The sequence below is a fragment of the Camelus bactrianus genome, chromosome 11, assembly GCF_048773025.1.
Source record: "Camelus bactrianus isolate YW-2024 breed Bactrian camel chromosome 11, ASM4877302v1, whole genome shotgun sequence".
Taxonomy (NCBI): Eukaryota; Metazoa; Chordata; class Mammalia; order Artiodactyla; family Camelidae; genus Camelus; species Camelus bactrianus.
Window position 1 is genome coordinate 21,485,090 of NC_133549.1, and position 27,058 is coordinate 21,512,147.

General features: G+C 50.4%; 1 protein-coding gene across 2 annotated transcripts in view; it reads left to right on the forward strand.

The window, feature by feature from the left end:
- The window catches only part of C11H10orf90 (chromosome 11 C10orf90 homolog), a 210,223-nt gene extending 199,006 nt beyond the window's left edge, over positions 1-11,217 (forward strand). For both annotated transcript variants that reach the window (XM_010952665.3, XM_010952672.3), the window contains 3 exons: positions 6,949-7,012; positions 10,079-10,178; positions 10,266-11,217. In XM_010952665.3, the coding sequence (XP_010950967.2) occupies positions 6,949-7,012; positions 10,079-10,178; positions 10,266-10,304 (203 nt within the window). In that variant the 3' untranslated portion in view covers positions 10,305-11,217. The remainder of the gene's footprint in view (positions 1-6,948; positions 7,013-10,078; positions 10,179-10,265) is intronic.
- The last annotated feature ends 15,841 nt before the right edge of the window (positions 11,218-27,058 follow it).

The window sequence follows — 27,058 nt, forward strand, 5'->3', positions numbered from 1 at the left end:
TCATGGTGGGGCCCCCGGGTGCTTAACAAGTGCTGCTAGTTAGCATCCTTGCTGCCATTGGCGTCTCCATGGTTACAATGCACTTTCATATGGACCATTCCCGTGAGACCTTCCAAGGACCTTTAAAGCAGATACTGCCCCTGCACTGAGCAGAGACGGAGGGAAAGTCAGCAAGCTCGAGCCACCAGTCCCAGGGCACAGAGCGCTGAGCTGAAGCCTAAACTGACCCACAGGCCTTCAGACTTGGACCACAAAGCGACCCTTTTCTCACAGTGCAGAGAGTCAGGCCAGAGGAAGCATCAGCCTGACATCATAAAAGCACCATGCTTCATTTACTGATGCTCGTATTATTTTCATGTAAGCAGAAACACACGATGAATTTCCTGCCATGTGCAGTGAGGTCACTAATTAAATCTCAGCAGCTGGGTGAAGCTGCCCAGCTGCCTCTGGTTTGCCTGCAACTTCCCCAATGTGCTCGTTGCAGGAAACACCGAACATGGCTTTGCCAGCGCCAGCAGGGCTCCCCCCCACCCCGCCTTAAAATGCACATTTTAGGCAACTGACAGGAGCCCTTGGCAGACGCTCAGTTTCTAAGCATCTGGTTTTGAGTAAGGATCTGGGTTGGTTTGCAAATCTATGACCCTGCAGACACCAGGGTGAACTGAATTTGCACGGTTTCATTTTGTTCCAAGGTGGCCTGGTGCCGGGGACCCAAGATAGGAAGGAGGTGGCACGGAAGAGAGCCACCACCGATGGGGGCCAGCCTCCCTCTTCGGCCCCGTGGATTTCATGGGGAGGCTTAGACCCCTTTGTCCCTTGCTACATCTCTTGAGGAGTAACTGGAAGATAAATAGAAATGTTCACTTTTGGTGTCTTTGGCCACAGAGCTGCAGTATGAACCAGGGCATCAGGGATGTCGGTCAGGGGAGAAGCAAATAGACTAGAAGGGACTCCCCCTTGTCCTCCAGGGGTTCACGAGCCACTTGGGGAGGGAGTTGGCCAGGTAGACAGCCAAGTAAACCGAGTCTGGAACCGTATAGGAGAGGACCCTGGGGGCCGGGGGGAAGGGAGCTTAGGGTGGAGCTCTTGGGTCCGAGAGAGAGAGAGGCGGATAGCATTGGGGATTGTATTAAGACTCCATTTCTCTCCAATAATTGTCTTTCACAGACATGCTTGACTTGGAGATCTGGTTCCTCTAGTTGGGGACACTGGAGCCGTGGTCCCCAGGCCTTATCCACCAATGCCGCATCAAGGCTTCTCCTGTTACGATCTGTGGGAGGCTCATGGGCCTCCAGTGTGCTTGGTGGGCCGTCCTCCTTGCCACCCCATTGCCCAGGTGTGAGCCCCTTCTCAAATCCATCCTTTAGCTGCCAGCTCTCTATCTGTTCATGGAAGCCTTGAGATGGCGATCCAGCTCTAACCTTGAGGATAAATCTGTACGTGCAGGAGCTGAGCTTTCTGCCAAGAGAGCCATCTTCTCATCTCCAGCCAGAAGCCCTCTGACAGCTCACTTCTTGTACTGAGCCTGAAGAGAGAAATAGATGTCTCTGCAGACTTCTGGTCTGTTTTTCAGTTCTTAGTTTTGTATGCCTTTTGCCAGAAGGGTCGGAAAACCTCGTTGCATTTCCAAACTGTGATATCAGCATCTCTTTCGTGTCTGAGTGGTAATTGTCACAGAGCATCACTTTTATCTAAAAGGAACATGCAGGGTCCACCCACCTTCTGGACCCAAGAATGGGCTGCTCAGCAAGTGGATCTGACATTCAGGAGCAGGATTCCACAGGAGGGTGGAAGGGATTCCCAGCAACAGCTTTTATCATCACAAGGGCACTTTGGAGGCAAACAAGCTATGAGTCTTTAACTCGCTTTTCTATGGCATAATGCACACTGTTTAATTTTCTGGAGGGCTAATTAGTCCAAGGTAGACCACTCGGCAGTTGCCAACATCAGCAAATCAGAGGTCTCACCGAGGCGAGCAGAGTGGAAATGATGTGCAAGTAGCTGCATTTAACTCCTGAAAACCACGATGTGATTTTTCTAGTGGCAGGAAGGCCACTGCTCACTGGCTTTGACACTGACATAATGAACAGCCTTGTGACCTTAGAATACACGCATACTGAGGTCCTATCCTGGAGGAAGAATCCTCTAGAGATTTTCCTCCTTATATTCCTGTAGAGATTTTCTTCCTTAAAACAGCCTATTTCCATTCCTTTGGGGAGGCTCAGACTTTAACAGCAGATTCTGGGCAGTGTGGACCTGGCATCTCCACTCCAAACTGGCTGTTGGCTTCTGGCCGGATTCTCTCCACCAGTCACCTGTCTCGGTTTTGTTTTTTAAGATGGGGGAAGCCCATTCGAAAGGATGCTTCAAAGGTGCTCAGGGTGACTGCAGAACGTCAGCTTCTGGGAGGGCACTGCAGTAATAAATCCAGTGTGCACTTGATTATCGTTTAGATCACTTGTTCAATAAGAAAAATGAAGCTTTGCAATCAGAGCTGCGGGTACGGGCTCTGTGCGGAGGAGACTGAGCTCTGGCCTCATGAACAGCTCATCGTGCTGGGGTCCGGGTGATCCTCCTGGTGACACTGTCCGCTGTCTGAACGTTGAGGCCACCTGTCCCTGGGCATGCACGCGTGTTTGCACACTTGTGTGGTGAAGTTTATAATATCCCCGTGTCTTTGTAGAGATGAATGGGACGTCGGGGCTTGGCTTTCGCTCAGCTGCGAAGAACGGCCCCAGAAGCACCGAAATCTTGGTCCCTGGTTGTTTGCTGCCTTTGAACCAGGCAAGGGCTTGGCGCGTCTGGCCTTGTCGCGTGTACTTAGCAACAGGCCAGCAGTTTGGATGAAATAATGAGCAGACACAAGAGATTCAGGGTTTTTTTTTTAAAAAAGGATTTTCCAGAAAGACAGAAATGGGCAATTTGTGATTTAATTGGGGAAAAAAAGTCTATTTGAATGATAATGAGAGATAAATAGATCCTCAGTTCTCTTTCCTCCACATTAGTGAATTACAATACACGAAGCTCCCAAGAAACACGGAAGACCCGTAAGCAGGCTGAAAATGGTTCTCACCAGTCACTTTAATTTTATCAAGGCAGAGTCTCCCTTAAAAGGGAATTGATAAATAGGATTTCGCTGTATTTTTGAGCAAAGAGCGTGCAGAACGGATTCCATCCCATGAAATAAGGTCCCCAGCGGAGCCTGCCGTACGTGTCCTCGAAGAAGCCTCTGTTGCTGCAGGCCGGGCCCCCTGGCCCTGCTGTGTCTCTGCCTGGGCCACCTTCCTCCCGGCCCTCCTGCCACCCCTCCTCCCACCATCAGGGCACCTCTTTGTTTTTCAAGATTCAGCTTGGCTGTCTCCTGCTGTGGATCCTCCCCAGCCGCGCCCCTTCCCTGGTGGACCGCGCATCCCCCGTGAGCCCCTCCCTGCGCAGGCGTGGGTCCTGGCATCTGAAGGCTTCAGGTATCTGGCTCTCACGCTGGACTCTGAGTCCTTAATCTTGTTGATCTTTGAGTCAGCCGAGCGCCAGAGAGGTGAAAACTCAACAGTCATCAGTGAAGGATTGTTTCAACCCGAAGCCTGGTTTTCTCTCCCATCTTCACAGCTCACTTTGCTCAAGTTCGGTGTAGACAAGTCCTGCGTCCTCCCACTTCCCAGCTGTGCTGAGCACTACCCTCTCTGGCTTCCCCGGAGGCGATGGACTGACCTGTCTCCCCGCTTCCTGCCATGTTTGAATCTCCTCTGCCCTGTTCGTGCATCTTCTGAGCAGTCGCTGGAGTCATCCTTTGACGATCCATATCGGATCTCCTGTTTAGAACCCCGCATGGCTCTCCGTCTCTCTTACTCTGAAGGAAAACTCAGCAGGCTTGCAAATCTCCCTAATAGGCTTGCAAAAGCCAACACGGATGATTCCCACCTCTGGTGCCCAGTAGAATCATAGAAGGTTCTGGCACGGATTCCAGTGCTCATGTGAGGAAATCGGATTCCCAGGTGGTGAAGGGCAGCCTCGGTGGATAAGCACAGCTGTCTTTGCTCTCGCCTCTACTCCCTTCTGCCCTCGTGCCCTCCTCCCTCACGCTGCGTGCGCCACGGCCCCCGTTCCTTCCTTCCTCGCCCCTCTGCTGGCCCCCACGGGTGGTCACGTGGGTCGTGGTTTAAGTATCTCCTCCCCTGACCTCCCCAGTCTCCTCTGACCGTGTGGCTGTGATTCGGTTTTGTCATAGCACTTACCCAATACTTTGCAACTGGTCTGTTAGTTAACTGACGTCTCCTTTGACAAGTGAGGTCTCAAGGTCACAAGATGTCGTTTTCTTTCCCTCCTGTGCATCCCCTGAAGACACAGTAGGTGCTCGTTAAATGCAGAAGGAAGGAGGAGGAGAAAGGAATTTAGGGATGGTCTCACGGGAAGTGGACTAGTGCTTGTCCACGCTTCCAAAAGGCCGATTCTGTGCCCGGGGGTTGGTGGCGTGTTCTGAGGCTAACAGCATGTGTGGACGTGGCTGCACCGATCTGGACTGAAACCCAGCTCTGCCACTCACGTGTTCACTGCAAGAACCTGAGCAAGAAACCCTTGGCCCTTTGAGCTTCGATTTCCCCAGCCCTAAAATACAAAGACTGATGAGCAGGTCGCAGGGTTGGGGTGAAGATCTACTGAGATTCAGTAAGCACCAACGGTCCATTAGGGATAGTAATGCCGACCCTCAGGTATCAGCCTGTCCCCTCCCCTCTGCTTTGCCAGTTCCCCTCTCAAAGTGCCAAGTAGAGTTCTTTTCACTCTAGTGACTGGGGAGCCGTTTGTGACACACTTGATTTATTTCAAACAACTTCCTCCAGGGAGGTAGGGCCCCCCTTTCGTCCCCTCTCTTTCCTGGTGGGCCTGGTGTTGTTATGAAAACTCAGAGTCAACAGCAACCAACCGAGGTGAGGGGTGGCGCCCACCAGCGGGGGTTGGCCCTCTTGGATACAAACCTGCTTGTCTTGCACTTAACATGGGCTGCTGGGCCCAGAATTTAAAACTGTGCTGAGGCACAGCAGGCCAAGAAGAATTCAGGGGGAAAAAAAGAAAACAAAGCAGCAGAGGTGCCAAACAGCTCACAGATGTTTTTATTTCCTCTTGGAAAAAAAGACTGAAGCTTGATTGTGTTATCAGGTGCTCTAAAGAAACAAACTGAAATGAAACGAAACAAAAACAAAGCTAATTTCTGAGGTAGACCACATATAATTGGATGGGGATGATAAAAAGGTTATACATGCGGCTTGTCACAGTTTTGTCCCCTGGGGGCACCAGGAATGTGTCCACAGTGGCCTCAGCTCGCTCCCGAGCGCGCCTGGGGAACGCCAGAGCGGACTGGACTCATTCTCCGTCCGAGGCTCCGTCTCCGTGTCTGTGAGTGCGAGACCCCAGATGGACACGTTTGCTTGCCCGAGACCTTGATGCTCTAAGGCAACACCCATTTCTCTGGAGCGCAGTCGGCTTTCCCTGAGGCCCTGGGCTCTGGCCCGGTCCCGTCTGGAGCGCGAGTGGAGGACGGGCACTGGGAGGCACCTCGGCTGATCTTTCTTCACAGCGCCGTTGGCTTTCCTCATCACAGGGCCCAGCACCTTCCGGGAGACTGGAGGGGTGTCCCCTGCCCTGGGAGAATCCTGATTTCTTCCTCCTTTCTCTTATTTCCCCCTTGGATTTCCTCTCTGAAGCTGAGCAATGGCGCCATTTTCCTTTTTCGTTTATAACCAGACAGAACACAGGCTGACCGTGTCATTTCCGTCCTGTGATTCAGTAGCTGTGTTACAGTTCCCTGGAGCGGGGTAGACTTTTCATCCCTACCTCTGTTCCCCCTTCTTGTCTCTTCCTGGAAATGTCTGCCTGTTCTCAAGCCTGAGAAGTCGCCAGTGGCTCCACTGGAGAGCTGAGCGAGGGGGGCGGGCCCAGGTCGGGGAGGCTGATGGAAACCTGGTGGGGTCTGGGCTGGGACCACAGGAAGCCCCCCTCAACTCCATGGTTCTCGGCAGGGACGCTGAGCTGCCTGTCCACGTGTGCTGAGTGAGGCAGGTGAGCTGGTGACCGTCCAGGTGTCCCAGACGGTGTGTGTGGCGGCTGCTCAGCTGCTCCCCACGCAGTGAGCACCCCAGGAGCAGTTTTCTGGGCCAGACTCGGCTAATCTATGGGGCTGAGAGTCTCACGGAAATTTCAGGGTTATTGCCAGAGGGTCTCCACGGTTTCTCTTTTAAACACAGACCATTTTTAAATGCGCCATCTGAAAACATCATTGTGGTTAATAATATGTACTGACACTAAAAAAAAGACATTCCGGACTCGGTGACTTTTAGCCACTAAGCACTTTCTCGAAGGACACTAGGCAGACGTTACTATCATGTTGTCGTCCGTGATACTGTTTGACACTGGAGAGGGCTCATTACTCCATCAGAAAGGATGCAGAGGCTGAGCGTCCTGACGGAGGGCTACGGTTGTGAGGGGAAAATCTTGCTCCCGAAGTATTCTTGCGATTGCTGGGAGATTTCCTTGTCCTCAGAGGCACCCAAAACCTAGTGTGGAGATGTTTCTACGGACACAGTGACCTCACACCCAGGGCTGTGCTCCGAGAATCACACTGACGCGTTTTGCACCCCCTTGGCTCTGCCCCAGCAGGCCGTGGCCCCTTCTTGCTCAACAAAGCAGGCAAAGGAGTCGCTGTCCACAAAGTCTGTGACGTGCTCACCCTGGATGTCACGCTGTATTTAACTCCCGTCAGGCCGCCCTGTCGGTTTTGATCCCAGTACCGCAGTTTACGGTGTGTGTCTACCGAGTCCTGCGGTATTTGTTAACAGGCTGGGGCTGAGACTGAGACCCACGACGGAGTGTGAACTAAGTCCGCCACGATGTTTCTCAAGAAACGTGCAACGTCCGGACCTTCTGAAATGAACCTTCTTTCTGTTTTTTTTTTTCCAGATAACTTGTTCAAACCCAAAGAGAGGTACATTTCAGAGAAGGAGATGCACATGCGATCAAAAAGGTACTTGGTTGTGTCGCGTGAGGTCGGAAGAAGTTGGGTGAGGGGGGAGAGCTGGCTTGATGAAACTGGGCACTGTCCGCGGGGCCGCTATTTCCAGGTCCACGTTTAAGGTCTGAGGTCTTCTTGGCCATGAATTTGAAAAGCTGGCTAAAAGAAGTACGGTTGTCAGATTGCGCCTCTGGATGTCAATGTTGTTCTTGGAAAACCGTAGGAAAGCGGTGGGTCTTGGATTTGGACTGGACCTGGTAATTGGTCTCGGAGAGATTCCCCAGACTCATGACGGGGCTGTTTCTGTTCTTTCCGCTCGGCGCCCGGGGCAGGTGCTGTTTGTCACGGCGCACCTTTGCAGGTAATTTTATGAGGAGGAGAGAGACGGGGTCTCCTGAGGGCCTTGACGGGCACGGCCGGCAGGGAAGCATCCCCACTTGGAGGCCGGTGGCGCGTGGGGACCAGCAGCCGGCCTTCCCGGCGCTCCGTCCCCGGCGGGCTCCACCGCAGCACTCCCTGTTCTGCTTGGCAGGTTGCTGGCCTAGAAGCCCTTTCATTCTCACCAACACACAAAAGCTGCCGTTCTTTCCGAGACCTGGCCTCCCAACCAAAATGTAATAACTCGGCCATGTTTGCCAGGTTCATGCAAGTAAAATGTCGTTAGCTTATAACAAGGTGTCTAGCTCTGGGAGGAATTACGATGATGAAACCAAATTGATAGTGTAACTTAGGGAAACCACTGAAATCGGAAGAACACGTTTCTCCTTACTCCAGGCACAAAATCTCTGCTTTTACCCTGATTGTATTGTTTCCGTGATAATTAGCCAACCTTGGATTATCTGTTGGGAACTTCTTTGTAAATAAGAAAGTGGAAGTGAGGAGAAAGGGGACCATCCCATTAACGACCTGATTCACAGCCTCTAACTGGAGTTTTTAAAGGGCCACTGGGTTTCAGGTCCTGCCGCTTCAGAAGTGCAAAGTTGTGCGCACCTCATGCCAAAAGTATTCCCTTTTCAACTTCTTGGGAAATTCAGCCAAATTCCCCCCTCCCCGTCCCCAAACCCAAAGCTGCTCTTATGGAGACTTGCAATTAAAATAACAGCTCTTAAAGCAGCGTTTATGGACAGAGTATCACCCTATTGTTTTACTGAAGAAGACACCGAGGCTCCGAGAGGACCGATGAGTGGGGTGATGCTGCTACACACGTCGTGGCTTCCCCAGCCAGAAGCAGGGGCTCGTTGGATGCAGTCGGTCCTGGGGTGTCCACTCTGCCCTGCGGGCTGTGCCGTTAGTGAGCCCTGACCCCGGCTCACAGACCTCACTCACCCCTAGGATCACACCAGAGCTTTCTTTGCTTTTGTCTCCTTTCTTATTAATTATATTGTTGAATCGCATTTTCATCTTAAAAATTCATACAAAGGAGGTAGCTAGAGCTGAAGTCCGTCCTGATCAGCTCCGCCCTCCCTCCCCGCTTCCCTAGCCTGTCCTGTCTTCAGACACCACATGCCTCTGATCCATCCCGTGTATCCTTCCAGCCCTTTCTCTCTGCCTGAAAATAGACCTTTTTTTAAACATAGGCAGTTACCTAATTCTTAGTCATAAATGGGATCACAGTGTGTATTACCCTTCTGAAGCTTGTTTCTTTCACTTAATGTCTGTGAGGTCTTCCGGGTCAGCTGACGCCGACGGTTTCCTCATTCACGCAGAGTGGCTCGTTGCATAAACGCACATCACTTACGTAGGGCGCTCTTTTAACAAAGTGCCACAGCAGAGGCTCCAGGGGTGGGACCTGGGAGGTTTTATCCTAAACTCCCCGCATGCTCGGATGGTCTGTATTCGGAAGGTGCGTCTCTATGGATCCAAAGGGATTTCCACTGTGGGGCTTTGGGACATGTCAGCTTTCCTACTGACCCTACAGTCGTCTCCTGGTCCTTTCAAGAACAGCTCCTGGATTTGGCAGTTATGTGTTCATTTATTCATTTAGACCAAATTGACGTCCACGGCATGCCGGGCGCTGTACGTGGTGTGAGCAATTCCTGGGGCATTTTGTGCTGCATGACTGGGAGACAGCGTTGCATGAAGTCAGGCTGGAATCCCAGCCCCTCAAGCACCAGCGTCCAGACCTCCTTGGGGCTGGGCTTGGTCACTCACAGAACAGCGGGACACTGGATGTTGTTCCAACTCCAGCGAGGATTAACTGAGACAACTCATGTCAAGGGATTAGCCGAGTGCCCTGTAACCAGGACAAGGTCAGCGGCTGATGTCGCCATCATCCATGTTGTTATACTCTGTAATTCTTATTTTAACAGTGGAACGTGTTAAGCAGATGCTGTCTGGCTTTCAAACACAAGGGAAAATAAAGAAGAGATGTTTAGCTGAGCACCGTGTGTACAGCACCGCAAAAGCTCAGGCCGCGGCGTGTCCGCTGTGCCCTTGGAGTTTAGCAGCAGTACTTAAACCATCTCTGATGGGAAGTAGGAAGGAAGGGCCTGGAAGAAGGGCCCCTCAGGCCCTGCTTTATCTTGGAAGCTCCTAATTTGACACCAGGACAAGAACATCACACTTAGGCCCAAGATGTCTAGAGGAACAGCTGAATCAGGAAGGCAGCGGGTGAAGAACCACACATGCAGTTTACGTGTGTGTTATTTCAGCACAGTTCCTGCTGCTTCCTCTGATCTGCCGCTCCTGTCCTGAGTCACAGGAAGGCAGAACTTGAGAGGCAGAAAGGCATTTGGTAGAAGGGAAGTTTACACGCAGAGCGGCAAAGCGGTAGGGCTGGAATCACTCCCTTTACAAGGCAGTGGTTAATTGTCACAGAGAATGCAGAGACAGGAAGAGTGGCTTCTAAACCAACAAGCAGCCGCTCCAGCTCCGCCTTGGGTGGGACTCTGGGCTGCGCGGCCTGGGCCTGGGCCGCCCACCTGCAGACCGTCAGGGAGCCCCGGGGCTCGGTGTCTCACAGACGCAAGGTGGCCCACGGGCCACCTGTCCTCTGAAACAGAAGAGCCTGCGGCCAAGGCAGGACGCGGGTCCATGGTGTCTTGCAACCATTCAGAGTGTTTTCTGCATCTGTTTCAGAATCTATAATAACCTGCCAGAAGTTAGAAAGAAAAAAGAAGACCAAAAGAAAAGGGTGATCTTACAGAGTAACAGACTCCGGGCCCAAGTCTTCAAAAAGGTAACGGCCCGGCCGCCAGCAGGTGTGACGCGTGTGGCGCACAGATGCTGACTGTGACCTTGACATCTCTGTTTCCTCCTTCCCTAGCAATTACTGGACCAGCTCCTTCAAAGGAACGCAGTCTAACCGCAGGCTGCCCTGCTGACCCTCTACCTGGACCTGGGGTGACTTCAAACGCTGGATAAACCATTAAACTTAGCATTATCTTCATGACGTGAAACATTCGACTTTTGATTTTTTTTTTTTTTCATAAAGAAAAGCACAGCTTCCTAGAATTGCTGACCCAAACTAAGCAGAAACAGGAAACCTTTGTGGGGACAGGCCACCCGGCTGTCGTGGGGTAATCAGCTCAGCGGAACCCCCTCGATGCAGTCCCTTCATTTTTTAACTTCTGAATTTTATCATTTGCTTGTGATATTTTCCACCTATCTTCTCCACCCCAGCAGAAAGGCCATGTGCGCTCACGTGCACTTCGATGCCTGAGAGCTGGGTTGTTTTTTTTTTCTCATCAAATTTCAAGGACCTGAATCTATCACTTTTAAAATACCAACCCCACCTTCTGCCCCTTCTGCCCCTTCTGCCGACTCCGAACTTCAGGTCATCACACAGTGTGTTGAAAACCTCTCCGGACGTGTGCACCATGGAACACTGGAAGCCAACTTGGGAAATAGGTGGGGCTCAGCTGGAGAGGAGGGAGCGGTGGCCCGTTGCTTTGTGGCCTGGGGTCAGAGCAGCCCTCTCCACCCCCCACCCTGCTCCCGGCTCCTTTCTTCATTTAGCACAAGAGTCTGTTTCTGTGGAATCCGTGAGCGCAGAATTGGCTGGAAAAAGTTGTAGGTAACTTGGGTGTTTTCTGCAAACCCTCCACCCCTGCCCCAAAAAGAGCTGTGTTGCTGACAACGGCCTGATGGCTCCAACTCTGCCATTTGTTCCTGCAAACATTTACAGTGTCCATTATTTATAAGTGTGTGTTTGGGGAGTTAACAGTTTTTACCAAAAATGGAAATAAATGCAATTATTACAAAAATTAAAGTATCCGTGCTCTGTGTTATGAATGGAGCAGCCAGTGCAGATGGTGTTTAGAGAGACGTAGCCTGGGTCCAGCGGGGGCCTCTGACCTGCTCCCGCCCCGCTGCCTTCTCACCATCACAGCACCCAGGTCAGAGCCCCAGGGCTTCCCAAGGCCCGGGAGAAGGTTGTTCCCAGGAAGCTGGCATGGGAGGAGCAGGGGAGGCTGTGGAGGGAAGGTTCGGGATCCTGAAGACCCGCATCTCCCCAGGAGTCTCCACAGGAATGAGAAAGAAGTTTAGGGGATTAGGCACGAGCCCCAGTGACACTTCCGTCCCCTTCCATTCTCCCACTGCTGTAGACATTGCCCCTTTTCCTAGAATGTCTCTCGTCTGCTTGTCTGTTTTCCAGTGTCTCTGGAAAACTCTTTCAAAGCTCAGCCTCTGGGTTCTCTCCTGACACTTCCCATCTGTCCTGCTCTCAGGATGAATCAACACATCAGAACCTGTGCCGTCTTGCCCAGCACGGTTGTCTGACCACACCACCAGGGGCACAGACTCTGGATTCCCATCTTGCCCACACTGCTCCCTGGTCTGTGGTCGAAGGCAGAGGTATCAGCCTGGATCCCATCAGGAGAGAGGAACCGCACAGCAGCTCCAACAGGGAAATGTAATGTAATGGTTCTGAATCATAACAGAGGTCTGGAGTAACAAGGGATTGGCTAGTGAGGACTAAAAAGAACTCGAATACAGGTGGGAATAGCAGATACAGGAGCAGTGCTGCCCTGAGGAAGAGCACGCCCTCCGGCCCTGGGCTGAGGTCTGGATATTTCTGGAGACTCAGTAGTCATGGCTCAGCAGGTGCAGAGGAGTTCCTGGGGTACCATGTGGGTGGATCCTGCTGGAAGTCCACTCTCTGGGATACAGGGGAGCTGTCCTGTCTACGGCACTCTGCTACAGCAGCACCTGAGGGAGATGCTGGGGCGGCAGCTGGCCATCCAGAGCTGCCGGCTGCTTGACTGGTAGGAACTGGGGCTGGGCTGAAGATGCCATGCACACTGGCAGGGATCTGGAGCGACTGTCCTAGGTCTGGGAAGCCACGCCCTTCTCCTCCTGCGATGTTTCTCCTGCTCCCTCTACTGGCCAAGTGTGGCATTGCACCGGGAGGAAGAGGGAAAACATTCCAAGGGCCCAGATCCATTTTGACGGAGCAGGCAAAAAGGGTGCATTGGGAGGTGCAGGATGATGCACTGAAAACTGGCACAGCTGGTTGTGTAAGCTTGCCTCAGTTTGCTCATCTATCAAATGGAAATAATTACAGTGCCTCTTCCTTAGATTTATTATGGGAATAGAATAAGCCAGTGTGAGCCGAGTGCTTCAAGGAGGAAGGACCCTGGCAAACAGCCTGAATGTTTCCTGTTACATGTACATAGACGTGGACAGAGTGTCCTGAGAAACCCTGAGCACAGGGGCCACCACTTGTTCATTCTCATAATCCCTTTGCTTGGCGCTGAGAAAATGCACCAAAAAGATTCTTGAATTTTGGGGCATTGCTTTCCAAAAAGTGGATTTATATCAGCTAACATCTAACTATCTCAGGATGCCTGTGTGGAGCCAGCTTTTTTTAAATGCCCATGAAGGGCTTTCCCCCTTTGCAAACCTGATGTCAAGTCTTAACATCTAAAGAATAAATGAAAACCCATTTGAGATTAAATGCCACTGAATCATGTGTTTCTGAGGACAGTTCTTAACTAAGCTACCTGAGGTGGAGTCGTGAGTGGGACTGTGTGAGGTCTCGACTGGGCGGGTCGTTCCTCTGGACAGCCAGCTCGGGACAAGGCTGCAAATTGAAGTTTTGTCTTTTGCGCAATTGATTTTTTTCCCTCTAGTGTTGTTGTAGCTGTTTGTTTTTTAATGCTAGTGAGTGAATTTCAGATGCTCAGCATTTCTTTTCTGCTCTAATGAGGTTGTAACAGAAACATAATAAGATTATAATAAATATGAAAGTAAAGGCTTGAGTCATAATAGCCGTCGCTATGTTCTGTCCAGAACTGGGCTCCCATTTGCTGGATTCTCTTACTGAAATCAGACTTTGGGCAAGACTAGGATTTTGAAATTCTAAGCAGAATTTATCATTGTGACTTCAGTGATCACATTCTGTCCTGGAGCTGATTTCTCTGCATCTGAGTGTGTCTGGGTTCTGGCATGGGACACTCCTTCAACGACAAAGCACGTAGCAGGAGTTACAGTTTCATGGCTGTGAGCTCGGACCAGGGATACCGGAGAGGGACAGACCAGACCGGGCACCAGGCTGCCTCACTGTGGTCTCCATGACTTCATGTCGAAGGAGAAATTCCTATTTTAGTGACTTGTCCTCTCTGCCAGCTGGTAATGGAATCATGGAAAAACAATTGCCTGGGATTTTTAGCCGCTGTCTGCTGCCAACAAACTTCCTGGAAGATGTGTGCTCCCTGAGTGAGTCAGCAAGTGCTTGCTCAGATGAAATGGGGCTCTTTGAAAGAACTATTTGTGAAACAACCAACTGTCAAGGTGTGGTTGAAAACCCTGTTCCTTAAGAAGCTCTCCTGTGTCAACACTTACTGGTATAAAAATCACAGCGCCTGGACCTGGTTTCCAACTGTATCGAGTGGCCAACCGTCTGCGTGTGAGGCAGGTCCAGCTGCAGAATAGGGGAAGGGGATGTGTGGCCACCTCACCCCCCTGGAGGGTATCTGACCGCAGGATCCGGCGGGCTCTGGGTTAAGGAAGTCAGAAGGCGATGTTAGAGGGTGATTCACCGTGGGTTTGTGTGAGAAGGTTGGCATGTGCGTGAGAAGCAAAGGAAATGATCTGGGAAGTGATTAACATGAGCATCAGCAGATGCTTCAGCGTTACAGAGCTCATCCTTATTCGTACTTTCATCAAGACTCGATAATGATCCCTGAATGTCTGGCTAAATAGAAACTTTTTGGAATTGGCTGCCACTGAGCTGAACCAGGTGCGCCAAGGGCGCCAACACTTTGGCCATCACTCCAGCCTCCTCTATCCGTCCCCCGTTGACAGGCTGCCCCCCACCTGTCTGGAGAGCAGGCTGTCAGAAACTTCGCTGAGATTCCGCGGCCTGTCCGCCCACAGTCCGGCTGCATGTCTGGGAGGGGCGGACGCCTCCGTGCAGATGCTTTCTCCACATGGAGCGTGGCCACAATGTTGGCGCGTCTCCCCCGGAACTGAGGGTTTCTTTCAAGCCCTGTCAGCTGCCTCAGGCAGAGTTCTGGTCCTGAGACCCCCAGAGATGTCTGACGTGTGTGAGGTGGGGGGAGGCGGTGAAATCTCTCTGCTTTTTCTTCTCTAAGAAGGACTTCACATCCGCATCCTGGGTGCTGCTGTTGCCTGCGGCCCGAAGCGTGACTTCAAGCAACGGTTTTTCTCTCGGATCTTCGCACATCCGGGCCTTGACAAGGGGGGAGCGGGAGGGAGGGGGGAGCCCTGACGTGCCCCTAGGACCTTCAGAAATGCGGGGTGGTTCTTATCAGAGCTTAAAAGGAAAGAGAGAGAAGTTTGTGGTCTACATGGCAACCGCGGGGGAAAAACCATGAATTTCTTTAAATCTTTTTTTCTGAAAGAGTGCCCATAATGTCGCCCACACAGGAAGAGTGTCCTGTGGTGCCTTTCAGAGCGGCCTTCCTCTGCTCACGCAGCTTCACTCTGCCGCCACGCCTGAGATGGGCAACAGCTGTAAGCGACATCAGGGACAAGGCGCTACAGCCGCTCCCTGCGTTCGCGGGGACGGCGCGCACTGCCCCTTCGTCCAAGCCTGCGGAGCGGCCCGCTTGGCTTGCCCACTGATGTCAGGGAGAGGGAAATTGTGAATCTTCTCACTGCTGCCGATGTATGAAAAACAAACCCACACGGTGTGTCATAGCCACCGTGGTGCCTCGTGACTGACGCTATTACGCGGAAACCGAAGGAATTAAAGTTGATGGTCTGCTTAGCGGTTACATGTTGCCAAATATGTGCTTAACGTTAAAACCTACTGAGCGCACGTGCAGAATTTTTGTGTTTGTTTTTGTTTAAAAATATACCTGGAGGCTGGTTAGGCCGGATTTAATTATTATATGCAGACATAATTCTAATTAATCTTGCTCTCTCAGCTGAAACGTTTTTTGAATCAAAATGACAAAATAATCCAGGATATTTTTCTGGGTTTTTGGTAGCCACGACATTTCATTAGCAAGGCTAAGCCTGCGTCTCTGCAATGGATAGCAAGTAGTTTCGCATGGATTAAACTCAGGTGTGTGGCCATCCGTACTTCTAGAGGGTTGGAATTGATTCTGATGGGCGATGCGTGTTTTTGCCGAAATGTTTGTTTCGGATTGGGGTGTTTTGACCCTAATTTCCAGTGAGCAGTTGAGTTAGATTCCTCCACCTCCCAGCCCTACTCCAAAAGAAGAGAGCCCTAAGCTAAAAAAAAACAAAAACAAAAACAAAAAAAACGAACCCAGGACCCTGTCAAGTGTTTCTAAAAATGATAGCTTAGAACATTTTTCTCTTGCGTGTTAACCACATGCCACACAGGGAGACGTTTTTCCTCTGCTCGTCTTAGGTTCCCAGATAGGGCTCTGTAACAAAAGACAGACTCACACGGCAAAGACAAGCAAGTTTATTAACATGAATCCTCATATGCACATGGGAGAAACTCAGGGATGAGTCAGACAGCTTCTGGGTCCTCTGACAGCAGTGGGCCTGACGTGGACTGAGCGTTTGTGCCCCCCACACTTCACCTCGTGAAGCCTGAGCTCCCTGTGTGACTGTATTTGGAGGCAGGGCATCTACAGAAATAATGAAGGCTAAATGAGGTCAGGCGGGTGGGGCCCTGATCCGGCAAGATTAGTGTCCTTGTAAGGAGAGACAGCAGAGAGCTGGGGCTCTCTTTCTCCCGGGGCACGCGGTCACGTGAGCACACAGAGGGCGGCCGCCTACCAGCCAAAAGAGACCTCAGGATGAAGTATACCTTGCTGGCTGGTACCTTGATCTTGAACTTCTTAGCCTCTAGAAGTTTGAGGAGTTTTTTTGTGTGAGACACCCAGTGTGTGGCATTTCGTACAGCAGCCCACGTAGACTAAGGCAGGACCTTTGCTGTCCTCTGTAGCCACACTGTTCTTTGCCTGTTCTGCTGGCATCTGCCACCCATGTCTACAGCAGGTGAGCTCTCTGAGCTTGAGCGGCTGGTCCCCCTTGCTGACTGGGCTCTGCTTTTACACTCTCAGGCACAGTGTATCCCCCTGAGGTCTGCCGTGACTCCCCTGGACCCCTGGTCCCTGTGCTCTGCAGCCCTTTGTTCTCGCCTGTATAAACTCCCTGAGGAGTTTCCCAACCAGTACCATTAGCTTCCCTGTCTACCCATGGGGCACACGGCTGTTGCAGGCAAATGGGGTGCTAGAGGATGGTCATGTCCCAGGTCTTGAGTGAGTTCCTGGGACATGCCCTGCCAAGTGAGGGTCCTTGGCTTCTTGCAGGAAAGACTTCAAGAGCGAGCCATAGTAAAGTGAAAGCAAGTTTATTCAGAGAGATGCACACTCCATGGACAGGGTGCTGTCTGTCTCAGAAGGGAGAGCAGCCCCCTGGTACGAGGGTGGTTAGTTTTTATGGGCTGGGTAATTTCACACGCTAACAAGTGGAAGGATTACTCCAGCTATTTGGGGGAAGAGGCGGGGATTTCCAGGAACTGGGCCACTGCCCACTTTTTGGCCTTTCATGGTCGGCCTGGGAACTGCCATGGCGCCTGTGGGACTGTCCTTTAGCAGCTAATGGATTACGATGAGTGTCTAACGAGGCTCAAGGTCTGCTGGGAGTTGAATCTTCCACCATCTTGGGCCTAGTTGGTTCTAACCAGTTTAAGTCATATCCACAATGGCTAGGTCATTCTTTTAAAGGTTTTGCCCTGCCCCCTTTCCGCCTGTCTCACGAGAATATGCTGACAGCTTCCTACATGCCCCTGGAAAGGCCTGGAAACACACTGGAAAAACAAATCCCTCCCTCTGTCCGGCCGCAAGGACATGGGTTTCTTGTCCAGGTCACTTCCTGGATCCTCGCTGCCTCTGGCATGTAGACAGAGAATCGCCATCATCTGGTCCCTCAGGTGGAGCCCGTAACATCCTAATGAAACTTGAGTTTTGAAAATGACTCCCCCTCCCCCACGAAGCTTGGCTTCCAAGACTGTTCTCGTGAAAGATGACGAGAGAGGGGGCTTTAGGGTGCAAAGCTGCTCAATGGTCTCTTCTTGTGTTCTGAGATCTCTCCATTCCTTTCTTTTCTGAGGCAAAAAAAACCCCATGGCTAGTGAGCAGGTGCTCCCCACACATTTACAACGCACGCCCAATTCACAGGCATTATTCTCGGAAGAGCCCTCGGAGGCGGCAGGTAACTAAGCTCTGTGTGGCCTGGGCCGGCTTCCTCTCAAGGAGAGCCCGGGGGCGGTGCGCACGTTGGGGTGGGGGGTTGCTTCTAGGTCAGGTAAGGACGGAATGGTACAACGCCTGAATCCCTCTTAAAAATCCCTAGGTGCTCTCTGGAAGGCAGGTTAACTTCTCTGAGTGCAGGCCTGCAACCCGTCAGTGTTTCCTCCAGCTCTGAAACAGATCGATTGAACATCAGATAAAGAAACTGGTATGTAGAGGGCTGTGATGCACACAGCTTCCTTTAAAATACTAGAATCCCACTCAGCATGGTGAGACGGTCAGACTTTGAGAAACAAGGGACCATAGATTCCCAGCTCCCACGTGGTCCTCCCTCGGGACAGGGGTCTGAGGTGGGAAGATGAGCATCATTCAGTGCTGGTTACGTTGTTCCCCCTCCCTCCCCTGAGCTGGTGTCTGAATTAAGAGAAGCATGTGAGTGTGCCGGGACCCACAGAACCATCTCCATTTTCCATGAGCAAACAGAGTAAACAAGAGGATGAGTGTCACTGGCCCAGGTAACGTTGCCGGGGTGGGACTGAGATCTGAAGCACGCCTGCCTCCCTGCAGGATGGTGAGCCCCTCCGCTGACACCGCGCTGCACGTGTGTGCATGTGCCTAAGAACTGGAGCCGCAGACATACTTTGGCATTTCACCAGCATTTTAAGTAGTTTTACTGACACCGAAGAGACTGAGACTGGAAAACGGTCAAGGAAGACCGTTTTCCAGTCCCTGGCTGGGGCTGAAAATTAAACTGACAAAGATTAGCAGGAGAAGGCAGACAAATTTATTTAATAAAGGCGACATGTGAGCCTTCATTAAGGAATGAACTCTCCAATGGTTAACCGTGAGTGGTTTTATACTAGCTTTGATGGAGAGTGGAACGTCGTGGGAGAACGTGGTGCAACAGAGGGTCTGAGCTAGGGGTGGTAAACTGTGGGAAACTTGGCAAGACCTGCTTGTTCGAATTTCTCTCTGTATCCCTCCATCTCCTGAGCCAATGATGCTCCTCCCTTCCTCTGGGTACAGGTAGGGCACCTCTCACAGGAGGGTCTTATGACGGCCTCAGGGAGGAGGAGGAGGAGGAGGAGGTCAGAGAGCCTTTCCTGCACCTGCCATTTCTCAAATTCCTATTATCTTATGTGCCGAGGCGCCATATTGTGGGGTTGCATGTTCTGAGCTCCATCAGATGTAAATTATGGAATAGGATCCCTCACAGCTTCAAGGGAAGAAAATGAGAAAATATTTGACTTGGAAATTGGCATCCGTAGCAGTGAGATGTCCGGTGTGACAGAAGAAGGAAGAATTCAGTGGGTTTCTCACAACATGGGAATAATGGCGTAATGTGAAGTTTCCAAGCAGACTGGGAGCACCCGGTGCAGGGGCGGGGGGTGCTGTCATGCTTCTCCTCCCCAGCACCGGGCACCCATGGGTGTTAGGATGTTCTCATTTCAGTGTCATCAGCCCTCAGTGCTTAGTTTTTTTTGCTACATCTGGACCTTGCCAGCTGTTCCTCACTTTTCTTCCTTCTGTGTCTCGCTCCATCTGGGAAAGTGAATGTGGCACCAAGTCTCTCTTCAAAGTCAAAGAGAATGGGACAGACAGACCTTTTTCAAATTCTGAGCAGAAACTGCCAAGTTGAAATCACATTTTGAGATCTGAGGAAGACTTCCTGTGTCTGCATGTAGATAAGTGACAGTCACCTGCCCCAGCTGGATTCTTCATAGCCACCGTTTTGCCTTTGACGATGCTCAGAGCTGTGCCTGATGTGGGGAGAAGGGACCATCAGAACAATCTCGGCCAGAGGTGGAAACTTCTGGGTTCTGAAACTTCCAGCTTCCATCAGTGAAGGGACTGAATTCTAGATAAAAAATAACAGTCAGGTTTCATCAAATACAGGTCATAACTGCACTGTGATACAAAGACGTGAGCTTCAAGGCTTATAACTTTCTCTTCCTTCTAGAGAAGTCGGCATTTCCCTAAACCCATGTATTATTAATAACCCATAAAATATTAACTTTATCTAAAAATGCATTATTAACAATGCAATCTGTGCGATCCACATGTTGGTTTTCTCCAGGTACTTTATTTAGAAAACCCAAGCTCCCTCTTCCTTGATGTTGGTGAAAGAGACAAGTCTACAAGTGTTGCTGTGTAAAGCCCAGGAGAAGTCACGATCTTGGAGACAAGCAGTCAAGACAGAATCAATAATTCTGTCAAAAAAAGCAAGATTTCAAACCAAAGATTGCTCCCGCGAGTTAAGAAAGCACAGAGGGGCTGAGGGAGGAGTAGGTCTTTAGAATGCACTACATGGTTTTTGCTTTTGTTTTTGTTTCCTGTGGGCACTTTCGGAAGTAGGATCTAAAGCCCGGGAACCATCACAAGGCCCACCACAGCGATGCCCCGCTGTCTCCAACGTACATGCTCACAGGCATCGTAGAAAGAGCAGCAGTAAGATCGCCTCATTGCCTCCTGCTTGTGGACCGTTTTCTGCTTGAAAACGATGCACGGGCTTTGCTCTTTGCCGACAGCCCCATGTGTTACCACTCGGTGTGAATTTCAGAAACAGTTACCGTTAGCAGGCACACATCATAATCGAAGTCTCTGAAGGGGAAGAAGGAAACTGTTGCCTTCAATCTTTATTTACTCCTGTTGTGGGACTCCCAGGATCCGGCCAAAGCTCGTCTCCGCTGCCTCTGAGCACGCTGTCCTGGGAAGGGCAGCTCCCACATATGGTTTGAATTCAATTAGCCAGATCCTCTGAGAGGCACTCAGGTACCGTTTAGGACATTGCTTCTTGAATTCTCATTTGCAGCCTCGCGAATAATGTTCCAAAGTCATTGGACCATAAAGAGTTTTCATCACCCTTCATTCGAGTCAACGGCCATCACTCACTGGTGGACTGCCTGCCTGGGGCGCTGTGCTGGGCACCGCGGGAGTGAGCCAGAGGGGATGCGGTGCGGGAAACCAAAGTGCCAGAAGAAAACAGGTAGATACATAATGTATAGCACGTGGAAGGCAAAACCCTTCCGATGAAAGCAGAGGAAGGAGCATTTCCATTAATGCTGAGCTGCCGTTCAAACGAAACAAAACTTAAATTGGGTTGTCCATAAATGAGAAGCTATTGAATGTCAAAAGATATTACGAGCAAAATAAAAGAGCTGAAGAGCAAGGGGGACACACCTGTGAACGACATGCTAGAGAACAGCAACTTTATAAAGGCCTCGTTCACATCGCCGCAGGAGAAACACTCCAGGGGGGCAAAGCGCGTGAACGGGCCCTTCACGGAAGGAAGGGAAGTACTCCACAACCTTGCACGAACGCCAAACGTCACGGGTATTTGAAGAAATGCAATTGAAACTGTTACCCCAAACCAGAGTTCGCTTGGTGGGTGTTGAACCCAAAGCCACAACCAAGCCAGAGGGCGGGAGCAGGAAGGGTTTATTACTGGTGCCAGGTAAGGGGACTACCTGGGGGATCTTTCCAAAGCAGCGTCTCCCCAAACAGCAAAATTGGGGGTTTTAAGCTCAGGGGGCATGAGTATTCATGAAGGGGCTGGAGCAGGCGAGTTCAGCATAGAAGTGGGGCCAAGGTCGACGGAGTCCAAGCTTTAGTTGACTGAAGTCGGGAGGGTCAGCATCATCCTTCCTCCTCCACCTGGGTGGGGGCCTTAGTTCCTGCAGAACCCAGACACTTACCAGATGTCACGTGCATCCCTCAGGGAGGAGCGAGGGCTGAGCTTAATCGCTGCGCTCTGGTTTCCTGACTGCTTTCCCCTTGTCCCTGCACGCCCTCGCTTCCCTTAGGATCATTAATGACTGAGACCCATGCACGGGCCAGGCTTAGACCACAGAATGGCTCAAGCCAAAAATGGCTCCATGTACGTGAAGAAAGCCATGCCTGGTTCCGCTTCTCAGGGAACCCCCTCTCCTCTCTGCTTATAAAATGACGAGACAGTTAAACCTATCAACATTTCCTTTTTTCCTTTTTTCTCAAGATTGCACAAAAGCTGTAGTGAGCCCACAGGGCACAATGTGACCCCGAGGGGTGGGTCTCCATCTATCTGTTCCTCCCCAGATCTAAGACATCCGTCCCCTGCCCCGCCCCCACCTGTGCTCACCTGGAGAGCAGCTCTGCTGCTAGGGATGCGGGAAGGAGAGGACACCCCGGGAACCAATGCCTCCTATGAGCGGAGGTGGAGGGACTCAGAACTCGGAGCTTTGCAGGGAAGCCGCCAGGCTGCCAAGAGGCAGATGGGGAGGGGAGATGGCTGCAGAGAGGACAGGCTCAGGTGGCAGGTCGGAAATGCCAGGCTGCACTCCTTGCAGCCGGAGCCCCTGACAACCCCAGGAGCCCACAAGGGCCCCCGCTTCCCACCTGAGCTGCTTGGAGTGGCTTCTGTTTCTGGCAGTTGACCAAGAAATTCTTCTGCGTGTCGAGTGGTGGAGTGATTTAGCAGGACCTGTCCAGGGGCATTTGACAGTTTGTCACCAGCCCTTCCCAGTAAGGGGATTTACCAAAGAGATTCTGTCCAGAGACAGTTGATGAAATATTTTTATTAGTGAAAAACTGGAAACGACTTAGAAGTTCCACAGGAAGGAAACTGCTTATCTGTAAGATGGTATGTAAATGTCAGGGCAACATAGTGATGGTAGATGTGGTGTTAGAAAGCTGCTACTAAAAAAGCTAAACCATGTGAACCCTAAATTGGCGTTTTTATGCATAGGGGAAAAAAAACCCAGAAACTATATTACCCCAAATCTATTAATGTTTTATTTTGAAATAGCATCACATTTATAGGTCAGTTGCAAGTTGTAAGTACAAAGATTTCTCAAAAACCGTCACCTAAGCTCATGAGCTATTCACATTTTGCCACATTTGCTTTCGTATTCTCTCTCCCTCTACACGTGCACACACACAAGTAACACTGTGACTCGCTCCATAAAATGTGTATCATGATATATGTGTGTATAGTAGGTGCATTATGTAATTTGCAGGTAACTTTATATGATATGCATGTAAAGATGTGTATTGTTTATATTTTACATGTATGACATGTGCATGTAACATGCATATTCTTATGTATGTAATATTACACGTTATTTAAAATGATATATATTCTTTCTTCTGAACTATTTGATAGTAAGTTACAGAAGTCGTGCCCTTCTCCCCCTGAATAGTGACTTATATGTTGTTTTTATTTTCTCCTTTTTTCTTCCATGTTTGCCAAATTTTCTACTTTTGTAATTAGATGAAAATAGTAACATTGTTATGTCTTAAGACATAAATTTCAAATGTTTCCCTCTCGAATTTTTAAAGTACTTTCAAAGTTACTGGCGAGGCAATGTTGATATAACGCTTTTTGAAAACTTAGAAATACATAGTTAAGCTTTAAAATGTGCATTTCTTTTGAACTAATAACCTTACTTCTGGGATCCTATTCTAAGAAACTCTCAAGTTTTAAAAGGGCATCATGTAAAAAATTTAATTACAGTTTTCTTTTTAAGAGAAAAAAAAAATGTGAATAAGCCAAACATTCAACAACAGGGAAGCGGTTGTGAAAACCGGTCTATCCATTTGAAGAAATCTTACGCGTGCATTAAAATGACGTGCGCTGAAGCGTGAAGAACTTGTCACCCCTGGGAAATAAATGGCGATGTTATGACTGATGGTTTGGCTGGGTGGGGTGTGTGTTTGGGGGGGTCACACTGAAAATGCTCTGGTGGAGCTGCCAAGAAAGATGCCCTGCTAACTGGGGAGGCCATCTGGTCTGCGGGCCAGGCTCACCTCTCCTTTCAGGAAGGGAGAGCCCTTGAGACCCAAACCACGCTCGCCTGGGGGCCCTCCACCAGGGACAGTGGGCACGAGGGACTCCCCAGCAGCACAGCAGAGAGGACTGACCTTTCTCCCCATTCCCTGCCCAAGGTCATTCCATGACCGCTGGCTGCCTTCCCTCCCACTAAGCCCACGTGCGGCTCAAAGTCTTTCTCCGTACAGCATTCGGGGCGCCCCCATGCCGACCGGAAGCGACCCTGTGAGGTCGACCTACCTGCCCGCCGAGCCAAGCCTTGGAGGTAACAGTGCCAGTGGGATTCACGGGCCATTCATCCTGGGAGGGGGATGCGGGTGGAGGGGCATCTCGGCCAAGACTGGCCTGGTGCTTGGCCAAGCACCCTGGTAGGGAAGACCCACCCCCCAAAAGTCAATTTGCAGAAACAGTGGTCACCAGCCTGGGGAAAATGTTTATTTTAAATTATGTGAATGGTGATGGTTTCCTTTCCATTTCGCCCGAGGCTACATAGCCTCATTGATTGCCCCCACTCGTCTTCTCAGGGCTACTTTAATGACCTGATTTGGTGCCCCGGGAAGGAGGAGGAGGGCGCTGTTTCCCAAAGTCCTGAGTACCGCCCTTCCGTTTGCTCAGTGGACATTCAGCGGTGTGTGAACATGGCCCGACGCAGCCCTGGCTTTGAAATCAGGATGCTGTTCTTTGCGACCTTCTTGCTGGGGTCCAGGATGAACACAGGGATGCAGGCTCTCCCTCCCGAGCAGACCACAGACGGCCGGTGGCCCCACTGAGCAGAAGGACTTGCTGACACCACGCCAGTGGCTGCCAGCCCAGGACGTGAAGGAATTGGTCACTCTTAATATGATTCATCCAATCTTACGGAAAACAATCATTTCTGAAATGAACACAAGCATGACTGTTGCTTGAAGAGAAAAGAAAATCATTGAACATAGCGATATTATCAACGTCAGACGCACGACTGCAGCGGCGGCTCGTCCGCAGCGATGCCTCTCCAAGTTCAGATAGGGAGGATTTAGAAACTGCACGAGTCTCAAGGATTTGCAAGAGAGCCCCATACAGGGAGCCAGCTGAAAGGCACCCAAACCCAAACCAAACCAAACCAAAAGCCTCCACAATCCCCAGGAATAAACTTCCAAGTGCAAGTTTTAACTTTAAAATCAGTTTCATTTATACCAAACGAGATCTGCAAGGAAGTGACATTTTAAAAGTTCGAGTCATTCGGGAGTAACAAAGACAACCATTATGTCGGCCAGAGCAGCTGTTCTTTGATGTTTTAAAGGGCAGCAGACAGAGCGCCCAGGTGGAATTGAGGCTGGATCAGGAGGCAGGATCATTGAGGGGAGAGGCTGGGAGGAAGCACTTTCAGACTTGGTCTGCGTGCAGTGTGACACGTGGACACAGAAAACACACCCGGGCCCCGGAGAAAGTGAGGACCACGGGCAGCCGTCTGCTGTCTCCCCTGCTGGGACGGTGCGGGACTGGGCGGGGAAACAGTGATGCTCAGCGTGACTCCCGCCCTCTGGTCTGGAGACCGGAGTGGGGATTGTTTCATTATTCCAGGATAGAAAATCTTTGAGGGGAGGAGAGACAGACTGGGAATTTGGGATGAACAGATACACACTATTATATATAAAGTAGACAAACAACAAGTTTCTACTCTACAGAACAGGGAACTCTATTCAATATCTTGCAATAACCTATAATGAAAAGAATCTGGAAAATATATATAATATATAAAGAAATATTTATATATTTTAAAGAAACATATATATACACATATATATACATACATACATATACATATATATATACACACACACACACACATATATATAGAAAGTCTTCAAATTATGGTGAGCAAAGACCCTGTTGTTTCCATTTTCTGCTGGGCAAAGAGCGAGAAAAAGTTGCCTCCATTTCTGGTCTCTTGGCAAAGATAAGCTAACCTGGCCAAGAAGGGAGCTCTGGCAGAGAGTCCCCGACGAGCCTCCTATGGCCCAGAGGAGGAAAATGAACTCCCCATCCAACCGTCTACTGCCCACGTAAGTGGCTGCCTGGAAGTCAAGTTATTACAAGAAAACACAGACCAGAAGACACTCTGGCTCACCGCTCCAGAACCTGGAAGGGTGGCACATCCTACCTGATGAAGGCTGTCTTTCTGCCAAGCCGGGACTGTAAGTGGGTAGTAATTAAATGTGCTTATTTGTGTCAGCGAATTTCAGTTCGGCAGCAGGTTGTTGTCAAAAGATTAGAATGATGTCCATTTTTCAAAAAAGGCTTCCGGGTAATGACTGTTTGGGGAACGATGTCCCTGGAAGGTGGTTCTTGGGTGTCAGAGAAAATCTGGTTGGTGCGGTTCTTTGCTGGAGTAGCGATCCGGGCTCCTTTTCAGGGGGAAGTCATCACTCAGTTTTCCTGAAGGAAGCCGTAATCAGACCCAGATAAGAGCATGGTCTTTCGGAGGTGCTTTCCCAGCCCTGAGGGCAGCAGTGTCTACTTGGCTAAATAGATAAAAATTCCCCTGGGCTGAGGGTATGGCTCAGTGGTAGAGTGTGTGCTTAGCATGCATGAGGTCCTGGGTTCAATCCCCAGTACCTCCGATTAAATGAATAGCCTGATCCCACCTCCCCCCCGGCCACGCAGCAGAAACAGCTCTGAACTAGAATGTGATTGTCTAGAGATAACAGGAGGAGAGGTGGTTTTGCTTTTTTCTTTGCACTTTTGTTTAGTTTAAGAGTTTTTATCATGAACATTGTATTTGTTTTCACTTGCTGCTGTAAGTGATTAGCACAAAGCTAAAACAACCCAAATGTGTGACTTTACAGTTCTGCAGGTCACACGTCCGGTAGGGGTCTCAACCGGGGAAAACCAAGGTGTCACAGGACTACACTCTTTTCTAGGGGCCTGGGGATGAATCCACTTTTGAGCTCATTCAGGTTGTTGGCAGAGTTCAGATCCTTGTGTTGGGGGTTCTCCTGGGACCCCCTGTTACCTTGCTGGCTCAGCTGAGGGCCATTCTCAGCTTCTAGAAGCCACTCACACTCCTTGGCTGCTGGCCCCCTTCCTTCATCTTCAAAGTCGCTTCAAAGCCCTCCTGCCCTTTTTTATCCCTCGCATCTCTCAGACCGACTCCTCTGCCCTCACAGACCCTGGGCCCGCCAGAAAATCCAGAATAATCTCCCTGTTTTAAGGTCTGTTGATTTGCAAACAATTCCACCTGCAAGCTTAATTCCCTTCTGCTTTGTAACAGTGTGTTCACAGGCAGCGAAGAACATAGGGGCCAAGTCCTGCCTCCTGCAAACATTTATTTTTAGTTAATAAAAGTCCTTGAAAAGGGAGCCAAGTTCAGCGAGGTGAAGGAAGGTTCACCATCTCAGACTTTTCAAGGCGGCAGCAGTCAGTCTTGGCTGCAAAGGGCTCACCACTTCTGTGAGCGTCTGATTTTCTCAGGGACCTCTGGCTCTTGAGCTCTCACCCAAAATTCCAGGTCTCTTGGCGAGACTTTCCTCTACCTTTTCCTGTAAGCGTGAACATCTCTTTCCTGATCTCAGGGTCATGTGTGTTTGCCTGAACAGCCACACTTGTCCTCCCTGCGTGCCAGTCCTTCAG